Here is a 12,429-nt window from a genome sequence, read left to right on the forward strand (position 1 = left end):
ATGAATTCCTTTGCCATCCTTGCCCGCGCCGCCCTGGGGCTCCTGGCCTGGGTCTCGGTCGCCTCCACCCCGCTGCTGGTGAGTCTGGCTCGGGAGCGGCCCCGCCGCCGTGGGGGGCGCAGTGGGGGCCGCGAGGCGGGCGCGGAGCGGGGACCGGGGAGCGCCGGGCCCGCGGTGCCCGCGACCGCCAGGCATGTCCGCCAGGCATGTCCGCGCAGCGCGGAGGGAGACGGCCGTCGAAGGGTGCCGGGGGGAGGGGGGGAGGAGAACAGCCCAGCGGGGAGGACGAGGGGCGCAGGGGCGCAGGGGCACCCTGACCCCCCCCCCACCTGTGCGCGGGCTTCCCGCCTGGCCGCGGATTTCACAGCCTCCCCTCCCCCTCCCCCGTCCTGCCAGCCCGCCGACGTCACAGCCTCCCTCACCCCGCCTCCCCGCGGGCGCCCGCGGATTTCACAGCCTCCTCTCCCCTCCCTTCCTGTCTCCCCTCCTCCGTCCCCCCCCCCCCTCCCGTTGCTTGCTACCAGCAAAGCCCGGGGAGGGAGGCCCTGTGGGGGCGGGGAGCGTGAAGGGCCCGTGCCTGTGTGTGTGTGTGTCACCCTCCATGGAAGGCTTCTTGCCTATTGTAAAGTGGAGAGAGTTAGGGGGTCCTGGCCTCTCCTCCATGTATCCATGGACATCCATCTATCCACCCACCCATCCACCCATACCTCAGCTTGGTTTGTTGGTTTTTCTTTCTTATGCCAGGACTGGGGCCCTGGGGCGCTTGCTTTGTCACTCAGGATCCGTGCCCCTTCTCCTCTGGCTGTTTGCTAGTTGCTTTGAGGTCCCAGTCACCTGGAGGCCTTGTCTATCCAGCTGGCTTTGAGCCTGATCTTTAGATTCTGTCATTAGAGCGGTGAGCCACCAACACCTTGGCTAGGTTTTGTTTTTGTCTCTTTAAAAAAAATTAACCAGTGAATTGTCTTCATAAATTGACACGTTGAATCGAAGTCACCTTGGACAATTAAAACTTTCTCAAAAAACTTTTAAACTTGCCTCCGCCCCCCCAAAACCCGGAAGGAAAGGTCTGGACTGTGGGGAGGGGACACAAGTGAACCCCAGAGGCACTGGAATGCACTGGGGGTTCGGCCATCTTATCACTGGTTAGGGCAGGGTGGGGACTGGCAATCTGGTGACCAGAGACTTGTGATTTTGCAAGTAGAAATGAGGCATCAGGCCTTCCAGTCAGTGCACACAAACAAGGATCCCTCTCTTGATTACTTTTCCTAGAACGAACCAGGCCCCCCTGAGAACTTGTCTCAAGCCCAAAACTAGTCTGAGGAATAAAACACCAGCCGTAACTGCATGAACACTTTCCACTATATGAGATAATAGAAAGTAAGCTTTGGGCCCACGGTGTGAAGAAACAGTCATTTAATGAATGTACACTTTCAGTTTCACATAACAAAACGGCAATCCAGATATTGTGTTTTCATTAATATGTGAATGTACCATATATTTATAATGATTTAGATGGGAGTTTTGTCTAGTGTATATTTGACTGCAAGTTTTCTTTTTAAGTGTATTTGTTTGACACAGAGAGACAACCACGTGTGGTCAGCTAGTAGAACTATATATGATAATACTCCATAAAATGAAATTTCATTTGTGATACTGGAGATTGAACTCAGGGCCTGGGACTCTAGCACTTATGCTATGCCCTTGTCGTTTTGGTTGTTAGTATTTACTTATTAATTTATTTTGTTGATTGTGGGACTTGAACTAAGGGCCTAGCCACCGCTCTTTTGTTCAAGGCTAATATTCTACCACTTGGAGCCACAGCTTCACCTTGAGTTTTCTGGTAGTTAATTAGAGATGAGAGTCTCTTGGACTCTCCTACCTTGGCTAGCTTTGAACCATGGTCCTCACATCTCAGCCTCCTGAGTAGCTAGGATTACAGGTGTGAGACACTGGTGCCTGGCCAAGAATTATTTTTCAAATGAGAAGAGAAAATAATAAAGGGGAGTGTCTATAAATTGATTAAACCTAGAGAGGCAAAGAGACAAATAAATGACTGAAAGTCAAGTTCTCTGAGATGGTTTTGAAGGCTGGGGGCGGGGTGAGGGTGAGGGCAGCCATGTTGTGAGGTGGAGGTTATGAGGGGAGGCCTGGAAGATGCTAACACCAGGCTCTGTGTTTTCTCCACAGATACAGCCCGGCCCAGCCTCAGCTGTTACACTGTCCCGTCAACCAGCTGCCCTGCAAGACATGAAGCAGAGACCTGCCGAAGTGTCGTGTAAACCAGGTGCATCCTAACTCTGACCCCCAGTTCTTCTACGCTACTCTGACTCCATGTTCTTCCAGTCTCTGTTCCCAGCGGTTCCCATCTCCTTTGTTCAACTGGCATTTATGGATCCAATGTCAAATCCAGGTTTATGAAGACTTATCTCCATGTCTTCTGCTAAGATTCATCTATTTTGAACTTTTGTGTGTGCAGGTGTAGTATCAGCTAAGAGTCTAGAACTTTTTAAAATACTTTAATCTTAATTCCTGTGTGTGTGTGTGTGTGTGTGTGTGTGTGTATGAGCATGCTAGTGGTTGAACTGAGGCTTGAACTCAAGGTCTGGGTACTGTCCCTTCACTTTTTAAGCTCAAGGCTGGCACTGTACTACTTGAGCCACAGTTCTACTTCCAGCTTTTTAAAATTTTTATTCTTTTATTTTTGTCAGTCATGGGCCTTGAACTCAGGGTCTAGGCACTGTCCCTGGGCTCTTTTTGTTCAAGGCTAGTGCTCTACCCCTTTGAGCCACAGAGCCACTTCCAGTTTTCTGGTGGTTAACTGGAGAGAAGAGTCTCACAGACTTTTCTGCCTGGGCTAGCTTCAAACTGTGATCCTCAGATTTCAACCTCCTGAGTAGCTAGGACTACAGGCAGTGTCTGTTCCATGCATACCTTTTCAAGGAAAACAGTGTACTAAAGAGACTGCTTGGTAAGGGTTTTGGTTCTTGAATGAAGTAGTCCATCCTGTCTGCTTGCTCTGCTACTTAGGCAAAACATCAGGAGACAGCGATTTTTTATCCTTATCAAAGGTTAGTTTGTTCCATTCTAGGAATTGGTGAACTCAGGAAACTTTTTACTATTGTAATCGATAATTCAAGTTGTTTCATGAACCAAATAATAAGCTTCATCTAATAGCTCATTTTTTAAAAAACTTATTTATTTTGCCAGTCCTGGGGCTTGAACTCAGGGCTGGGGCACTGTCTATGCGCTTCTTTTTGCTCAAGGCTAGTATTCTACCTCTTGAGCCATAGCGCCACTTCCAGCCTTTTCTGTGCATATAGTACTGAGGAATTGAACCCGGGGCTTCATGTATGGTAGGCAAGCACTCTACTACTAGGCCACATTCCCAGCCCCCTAATAACTCATTCTAAGGCAAAGAAAAAACACAGGAAAAAAAACTATCCAAATAAAAAAGTGACTGCCACCACCACCCTAAGATTATTCTCTCTTCAGCATGTAAATTGTAATCAGAGTTCTACCAGATCAAACATAAGTGTGTCTCCCCCCATCCCCCAAACCCAGGCAGAGGCTTGACCTCAGGGCCTGGGTGCAGTGTCTGAGTTTTTTATTTCTGTTCAACGCTAGCACTCTACCGTTTGAGTCAGCCACAGCTCCATGTCCAGCTTTTTGCTAGTTACTTGGAGCTCAGGGCCTCATGGACTTTCCTGCTCAGGCGGGCTTTGATCTCAGCTTCCTGAGGGGCTAGGATTACATTGTGAGCCATTGGCACCCCACTACCTGATCCTTTTTAGCAAGAAGTTGCTACATAGTTACAGTGACTGATTTTACAGGTGTGAGCCCCTGGCACTGGTCAGAAAATATTGTTTTTTAAAAAACTAGGTATGTTCTAGGAAGTTTAATGCAGTTATAGTTTAGATTACAGATGGCCGTCCTTAATTGGATGGGGCACTGAATAGGCTAATTATGGTCACTTAAGTTTCCATCTCCCTTGATCAGATCCTAGATATCTGTATGGATAGTATTTCATAATACTGTGCAGCCTTTCATTTTTGTGATTCGGTAGTGATGGCCTTCCTCTTATTTCTGATTCTAAAAACTTGGATCTTTCAAAATTTTGGCTGATGTCAGTTTGTTGATCTGGTCAGGAAGCTAACTTTTTTTTTTTTTTTTTTTTTTTGGCCAGTCCTGGGGCTTGGACTCAGGGCCTGAACACTGTCCCTGGCTTCTTTTTGCTCAAGGCTAGCACTCTGCCACTTGAGCCACAGCACCCCTTCTGTCCATTTTCTGTATATGTGGTGCTGGGGAATCGAACCCAGGGCCTCATATATATGAGGCAGGCACTCTTGCCACTAGGCCATATCCCCAGCCCCAGGAAGCTAACTTTTGGTTTCATTAGTTTTCTTCGTTGTTTTCCTAGTCTCTCCTTTGTTAATTTCTGCTCCAGTCTGGGTTATTTCCTTTTTCACTGCATCGAGTCTTTGCTTATTTTTTCACTGTGTTACACTAATTCTTAGTTGACAATATCATGAGTAGATTCAATTTTGAAAATTTATAGAGTTGAAAGAAAAACCCCCAGTGTTTAACTGACTGTATGTTGACATGGTAGCATTTGGGAGATTTTAGGTCAAACAATACATTGTGAAGTGAACTTGGCATTTTGTGCGTGTGTGTGTGTGTGCACGCGTGTGTGCGCGCATGCGCACATGTTGCTACAGACACTAGGAATTTGAACTTCATGTGTCTCTTGCTTTGTTTTCTGGTCTGCAGTGCTTTCGTCAGGTGTAGAGTAGGTGCAGAAGCCATAATCCGCTCACTCGCTGGTTTTCCCTTGCTTTTCAGGGTTCTACCTCTCAGTGGAGTGCAAGTGCTGCTTGCGCTGTGAGGCTGGCATAGAGTACACCAGTTACACGAACTCCCTGCCTACCTGCATGCATTGCTCGGAGTGTCGAGAAGGTAAGAACTGGAGGCCCCGGGGCATGGTGGGAGTGGGAATCTCATCTGATGTGTTCTCAGAGGCCTGGGTTCCAGCTTACCACAGGGCAGGCAGGCAGGCAGCACCCCAGGGGGACCCGGCTGTGTAAGGACGGAGGCAGCCGCGGCGTGGGTTAACGTGGAGGGACGCCGTCCAACGTGGCCAAGGCAGGCTGCGGTGGAAGGACAGCTCGATGGATCAGGGCATTCAGAAGCCATGCCCACGGGGCTCGATTCTGGATCTGCCACGAGTCTGCCGCACTCTGCCAGGGATTTGGGATCCATTGACAGATTCCAAGTCACCTCCAACATTGGTCTGCTTTGCATTTGACCCCAATCCCTTTGGACGAAGAGGGGAGGTCAGAGGGTGATAGAGGCCAGAGGGAGTCACTGCCTCTCCTCTGTCCCCGCCATCAGCCTCCAAGTTCTCAGTGGATACTACCTTTTCTTTCTCTGTGGGATCAGGCTCTTGGCTGGCGCTGGTGGCTCGTGCCTTACAATCCTAGCTCCTCAGGAAGCTAAGATCTGAAGATTGCAGTTCAAATCCAGCCCAGGCAGGAACGTCTATGCGACTCTTAGCTTGAACTGACTAGAGAAAAGCCGAAGTGGAACTGTGGCTCTAGTGGTTGAAGGCTAGTGGTTGCCAGGCTCTCTGCCGTGAGGAGGGCCATCGAGGCAACCAGAGAAACTCATCCTCCCTGCTTTGCTCTGTCTCCAGATCAGGTAGTGAAGACTGCCTGTACCACAACCTCGAATACAGTGTGCCAGTGTAAAAATGATACTTTCCGGACGACAGAAGCCCCCGAGTTCTGCCAGCGATGTAGAGATAGGTAAGATGATGGAGCTGGGAGTTCCCAGCAGCCCAGCGGAATCCTATAAGACTCACATCTCCTTGTACCCCTTTCCCTAACCCCATGGAGTTCTTCTGAGCCTAGAACCCACCCACCTGCCATTTCCCTCTAGGCCAAGTGACTTGTTCCTTAGCTACAAGAGGCTAGGACTTAAGGCCCCCTGAGCGTTGATGGACCCTCAGACGTGGTTTAATTGCTTTCTAAACAGAATGCGTAGAGCTGGGCACCACCTGTAGTCTTAGCTATTCAGGAGGCTGAGATCTGAGGATTGTGGTTTGAAGCCAGCCCCAGCAGGAAAGTCCATTAACTCTAACCTCCAATTCACAAAAGCCAGAAGTGGAGCTGTGGCTCGTGTGGTAGAGTGCTAGCCTTGAGCAGTAAAGCTCAAGGACTATGCTCAGTCTCTGAGTTTAACTCCCAGGATAAGTGCACATGCGCGTGCGCGCAGCTTCGAGTGTGCTGCAGAGAAGGAACCAAAGCTTAGGAACCCGTGGCGACAAAGACCCGAGGAACTCAGACCCTGCTTCCTGAGACTTGGGGGTCGGGGCACCCTGCAGACAGGAGGAGTCTGCCCCTCCTCTTATGGACATTGGGCAGGGAGGGTGACGTTCTCTTCTGTCCCACTTGGCTAATCTTTGCTCGTGGAATCTCACCATTTCCTCCCTGTGTGTCCCCAGGTGTCCCGAGGGCGAGGTTGAGGTGGTCTCTTGTGACTCCTGGCATGACCGCAAGTGTGTGCCCAAGGCTGCTGGGGGGACCGGAGCTCCTGAAAAGCCAGTGAACACCACCACGGAGCCTCCTACTTCTACTTCTTCTCATCTGGAATGGGTGATAGGAGGCATCCTCGGCTTAGTTATGATAGGGTTCTGTGTTAGGTATGTTGTTTGTACGAACCGGAATCTGTCCAGCATCTGTCCAGGTCCAGGTAAGTGTTGCTGAAGTGCTCTCTCTCTCTCTCTCTCTTTCTCTCTCTCTCTTCCTCTTCTTTGCCCCTCTTTCCTGCTCCCTGTCTCCCCCATAAATATCCTCTCTTTTGTCTCAAACCTATGTCCTCTCAGCCTCTCTTTTCTCCATGATTGGCACATAATCACTACCCAGGAGACACTGTACCAACACCAGAATCTCACCAGACCCCCTCTCAGGGCCTGCAGCTCCTTGTCTTTCAGCCAGGACTTTGGGGGGGGGGGGCAGACCCCAGCCAGGTCAGAAAAGTGGTCAATAGATAAGGCAGTTTTGCTCCAAGTATAGATTGGGCATGTGTTTATTTATCATTTATTTCTTTGTTCGTTTGTCAGTCGTGGGGCTTGAACTCAGGGCCTAGGTGCCATCCCTGAGCTTATTTTTACTCAAATCTAGCACTGTACCACTTGGGGACACAGCTCCACTTCCACTTTTCTGGTGGTTAACTGGAAGTAAGAGTCTCACAGACTTTCTTGCCCGGGGCTGACTTTGAACCTAAATCCTCAGATCTCAGCTTCCTGAGTAGCTAGGATTATAGGTGTGAGCAACCAGTGCCCAACTGTAGATCTACTGGGGCTTGAATTCAGGGCCTTGTATTCTCCAACCCCACCCCCCCAATGGACTCTGTCTAGGGAGGGGGGCGGGGTCTGCCGAAGCCCCGCCCACTTGCTAAGCCCTTCTTCTTTCCCCCACCCCTTCTGTTGCAGGTGGTTTAGCAGCCCTCAAAACGGTGAGTTTGTCTATGCATCTAATCCTGCATCTGGGGTGTGGGGCTCAGGAACCGCTTCCCGCCATACATAGCACAGTCAGCCCTGCGGGAAAAGCCCTAGACTCTGCAGCTCCAGCCTCGGCTCCGAGGAGGGCCTAATGCCGGCGCCATGCCACCCCTGTCTCGCGTGGCCTGAAGCTCGGGAGCCTCCCAGCGCCATTTTGAGCTCCCAGCGGCTGTGGTCCTGTCCTCTTGTGATGGGGGAGACACTGGGACACAACCTTGCCCCTGGGAGTAGGGGAGGGAGGGGTGCTGGCTCCCCTTGGCACAGCCCCCGGGGTCCCCGTGCCAGCAGCAGATTGTGGCTGCCGTGGGGACGGGTGGGGACCCTGCAGGGAGCCGGGATGTGGACTTCTGAGTCACCCCTTTGCCTTCCCAAGGCCTTCTCCAAGTGTTGCACAAGACCGGCTGAGGTTCAGGACAATAACCACAATGAGACTCTGAGTCTCGGACCTCTCCCCTCTACCGTGCACGTGGAACAAGAAACAGGAAGACCAAACCGGGCGACACGTGCCGACGCGCGGTCCCCAGGGGAGGCCCAGTGTCTGCTGGTAGGTGGGGGACAGGAGGTGCTGGCTTGTTTGTAGGCAGGGGAGGGACGCGATCACCGGGTCTCCTGACTCGCCAGGGCGGCTGCAGGCGGCGTAGCGGGCGGCCCAGCAGCTCTGCAGGACCATCCACCTCCGGTTTGTCCCACGCCTAGAGCAGTGCACACATGCAGTAGCTCTGGGTGTTTGTTAATCAGTTCATTAACGCTTGAGTATTTGTCTTCCAACTCAGTGAACCCTACCTTATAAGGCTAGATATATATTTTGGGGTGTGCGCGTGCTGGTACCAGGTCTTGAACTCAGAACCTAACACTCTTGCCAGGCTGAAGCTCTACCCCTTGAGTCACACCTACAGCCCAGCATTTTGCTGCTTATTTGGAGATGCAATCTGGGACTTCTCTGCCGGCACGTGCTTTAAACTGAGATCCTCTTGATCTCAGCCTCCAGAGGGGCAATGCATGAACCACCGTGCCTGGCCGCAACTCAGAAGTTTACTCCACGTTTACAATTTACTCATAAGGTTTTCTCCATAATAATAATTAGAATTTTTATTGACATTGACTTCAATGTAAGAAAAAGTAGTGTAGGAAGCAGAGGGCTCTTATCCATTTTTAATATTTTTCTTATCTCAGAAGACAGCATTTAAAGAATAAAATTACAAATTGTTTTTTTTCTATACATAAGTCATTTTTCCTTGACACTTTTTTTCTGTATTTATTGTATAACTTCCTTTTGTTGCCAGCAACTGGGGTGCTGCCCCTTAACGTTTTCTACTCAACCATTTGAGCTATAGGTCTACTTCTGGCTTTTTGGTGGTTCATTGGAGATAAACGTCTCCCAAACTTACCTTCCTGGGCTGGCTTTATTTGTTTTGTTTCTGTTGCCAGTCCTGGGCCTTGGACTCAGGGCCTGAGCACTGTCCCTGGCTTCTTTTTGCTCAAGGCTAGCACTCTGCCACTTGAGCCACAGCGCCCCTTCTGGCCTTTTCTAGATATGTGTTACTGAGGAATCGAACCCAGGCCTTCATGTATATGAGGCGAGCACTCTACCCCTAGGCCATATTCCTAGCCCAACTTTGGGGATTTTTTTGAAAGCTACTGGGCAGAACGTTTATCTCTGACTCCAAGGAGCCATTGGAGAGGAAGTTCATATTCCAGATCTCCCGGCTTGCTGGCTCTCAGGGGCAGGCCTGGGCCCCAGGTCACGTGACTAACCAGACCATCTCTGCTGTTGGTTACGGGAGGGACCTGCAAAGAAAAGGTTGCTTGTTCCGGTGGATGGTGTAGACCCCATTGAGAGTAAGTGTTCTGCCTGGGACAGTAGAGCAGGAGTCCAGGGAATAAGAAGTTTCCCAGCCCTCATGCCCATGGCTGACAGGGCCCTCCATGACAGTCAGTGCTGGTGTGAGGGTCCCGTGCTGGACTTTGGGAACCAAAAGTCTCCTGTCCTCCTCTTTCTGGCCCCTCCAAACCTGTGGCCAGGCCCAGTTTAAGAGCTGCAAGGTAACCCCCAAAAAGAAAGAAAGAAAAACTACCCCCTGGGTCACAGTGCTGCTCCTAGGATGGAATGATCACCCTTTGCACTGTTGAGAAAAGGAAGGTGTCAGATTCAGATGAATGCCACTTGTTGCCTGGCCCTGGTTCCGGGAGGCTGTGGGAAGATGTCAGCTTTGTGTCCATACCCCCAGGGGTTTCTGACTTCCTCCGAGTCTCTTTCCTCCACATTGAGTGCCTCATGATTCCAAACTAAGCGGACCACTCAACCAGGGGCTCGAACTCAGGGCCTGGGCGCTGTTCCTTAGCTTTTTCAGTCAAGGCCGGCACTCTACCACTTTAGTCACAGCTCCACTTCAGCTTTTTGCTGGTAACTTGGAGATAACTCTCTCATGGACTTTCCTGCCTGGGCTGGCTTTGAACTACAATCCTCAGATCTCAACCTCTTGATTAGGTAGGCCTGAGCCACCGGTGTCTGGATACACAGCGCTTTTTGTATGTGTGTTTTTTCCTTTTTAATGTTGTCCATGAATCTCGGGCGCCATCTCCTCAGGGGTTGGGTGCAGGTGTAGCTGGGGAAGAGGTCGTGTCATGGGACAATAGGTTCAGTGTCTCACGGCACCTGATTTAGCACCCTCCACCCACCCTTAGATGTGATTCCAGCTCACCTGTGTGTTTCTCCTAGCCCTGAAGCTGTCCTTCATCTACTTTCAATCTGTCATTCCCTTGAAGTCGTGGGACAAGCTCATGAGGCAGATGGGCCTGTCCGACAACGACATCCTCCTAGCCCGAGCGGTAGCACCGCACGACGCTCTGTACGAAATGCTGCTCAGGTGGCTGCAGAAGACAGGACGGCATGCCTCCCTCAACACCCTGCTCGACGCCTTGGAAACCCTGGGGGAGAGATGCGCCAGGGACAAAATTGAGGACCACGTGGTGCACTCTGGGAAGTTCGTCTACGAAGATGATGTGGCTGGGCCCAGGGCCGGGGGCTCCCACCCGTGCTCCCAGCTGAGAGCTGAGGACCACGGTTCAAAGCCAGCCCAGGCAGGAAAGCCCGTGAGATTCTTATCTCCAATGAACCACCAGAAACCTGGAATGGCGCTGTGGCTCAAGTGGTAGAGGGCTACCAGAGTTTAAGCCCCACAACCGACAAAAATAAAACAAACTAAAAACCATGATGTGGCCAGCTATGCAAAGTCACAGAGGTGATAGAATTTCTTAAGCACACTCTCTAGTTTGCCTTTTTTTCCCCTTGGATAAACCAAAACCACTATAAGCACTTATTTATATTTATATACAGGTGTATATATATTTGTATGTAAATTTAATATATTTACTGTTGAAAGGGTTACATTTTTTTTTTTTTTTGCCAGTCCTGGGCCTTGGACTCAGGGCCTGAGCACTGTCCCTGGCTTCTTCTCGCTCAAGGCTAACATAACACTCTGCCGCTTGAGCCACAGCACTGCTTCTGGCGGTTTTCTGTATATGTGGTGCTGGGGAATCGAACCTAGGGCCTCGTGTATCCGAGGCAGGCACTCTTGCCACTAGGCCATATCCCCAGCCCGGGTTACATGTTTTTTAATGAATGCTATTATTATTGCTACGTTGTTTACGTGGTTAATTTGCTGAGTGAAGTAACATAGAAACAAAAAGTACAAAGGGAAGATGGCTCCTCTGGAATATCTTACTGCCTTCGTCTGGTTTCTCCTGTGTCTCAGCTAGGCCGATGACTGGAGTGCAGTGTTTACAAGCCTGACAGTTTTGTATTGTATTTCTTCTGGGTTGGGGGTGCCAGTGCTCATGTTCTTCCTACCTCAGCCTCGCAGGTGTGCTGGGATTACAGGTGTGCATCACCATTCCACAAAACATGGTGTGCTATTGGTTCACTACCCCAGAGGGAGCTGACGTAACTTGAACTTCCACCCCTCCTTTGTTGCTGAGCTGGGAGAATGATTGATCACAGGTGCTAAGGAAACTCCGTTACCTGCTGTTTCTAATGCTCGTTAGTGAACTCAGTCCTCTCTGGGCTCCCACAACTGCCTCGGTCTCAACGGAGAAGCCTTGTCAATGTGAAGCATTTGCCAATACAGGACTAGGATGGTGCCTCCCATCTGAACCCTAGAGCCATATGTGAGGGGATCATAGCCCTCTGTAATCATGAAACTCTGTGAACACTGAAACACCAATTCTTAACTGCTCTGACAGGAGGACTCAGAATGGTGCACGTGTTCAGATACTGACCAGTTTTGCTTTCTCCTTTTATTTGTGCCGATCCTAGGGCTTGAACTCAGGACCTGAGCATTATCCCTGAGCTTTCTTTTGCTCAAAGTTAGCACTATACTACTTGAACCAGAACTCAGAACTCTAATTTCAGCCCCCCCTCTTTTTGAACCAGAACTCTAATTTCAGTCCTTTTTTTTTTTTTGTTTTAAGAGCCAGAACTCTTAATTTCAGCCCCTCCTTTTTGTGTATGATTAATTGCAGATTCTGACTTTCATGTCTAGGCTGGCTTTGAACCTCAATCTTCAAGTCTCAGTCTTTAGAACGCTAAGATTTGTGAGCCACGAGGCCCTGGCTCTCACTTCTATTTTTACATCTCATTCAGCACTACCTGGAGTCCTTGTACTCTGGAGACAGATCAGGACAGGATGGTTGCTTGAGGCTAGCCCAGGCAAGCAATGAAATGAGCAAGACTTCATCTCAGGTGGTAAGAAGCCGGACATAGTGGTGTATACTTGTGGCTCAATTGGTAGAGAGCAGAGAGTCGGCCTAGAGAATTCAACTCCGGATTCAAACCCTAGTATCATTCTCTGAAAATGAAATCTGCGTTCGGT

At 50.1% G+C, this 12,429-nt stretch overlaps 1 protein-coding gene across 1 annotated transcript in view; it reads left to right on the forward strand.

The window, feature by feature from the left end:
• LOC125339733 (tumor necrosis factor receptor superfamily member 10B-like) overlaps positions 1-12,429 on the forward strand; it is a 14,885-nt gene continuing 2,456 nt past the window's right edge. Inside the window, exons 1-9 of the mRNA XM_048330996.1 lie at positions 1-78; positions 2,188-2,284; positions 4,840-4,953; positions 5,690-5,801; positions 6,500-6,747; positions 7,490-7,512; positions 7,932-8,102; positions 9,340-9,397; positions 10,278-10,649. Coding sequence (XP_048186953.1) covers positions 1-78; positions 2,188-2,284; positions 4,840-4,953; positions 5,690-5,801; positions 6,500-6,747; positions 7,490-7,512; positions 7,932-8,102; positions 9,340-9,397; positions 10,278-10,649 — 1,273 coding nt within the window. The remainder of the gene's footprint in view (positions 79-2,187; positions 2,285-4,839; positions 4,954-5,689; positions 5,802-6,499; positions 6,748-7,489; positions 7,513-7,931; positions 8,103-9,339; positions 9,398-10,277; positions 10,650-12,429) is intronic.

The sequence above is a fragment of the Perognathus longimembris genome, chromosome 21 (assembly GCF_023159225.1).
Source record: "Perognathus longimembris pacificus isolate PPM17 chromosome 21, ASM2315922v1, whole genome shotgun sequence".
NCBI classification, from domain to species: domain Eukaryota; kingdom Metazoa; phylum Chordata; class Mammalia; order Rodentia; family Heteromyidae; genus Perognathus; species Perognathus longimembris.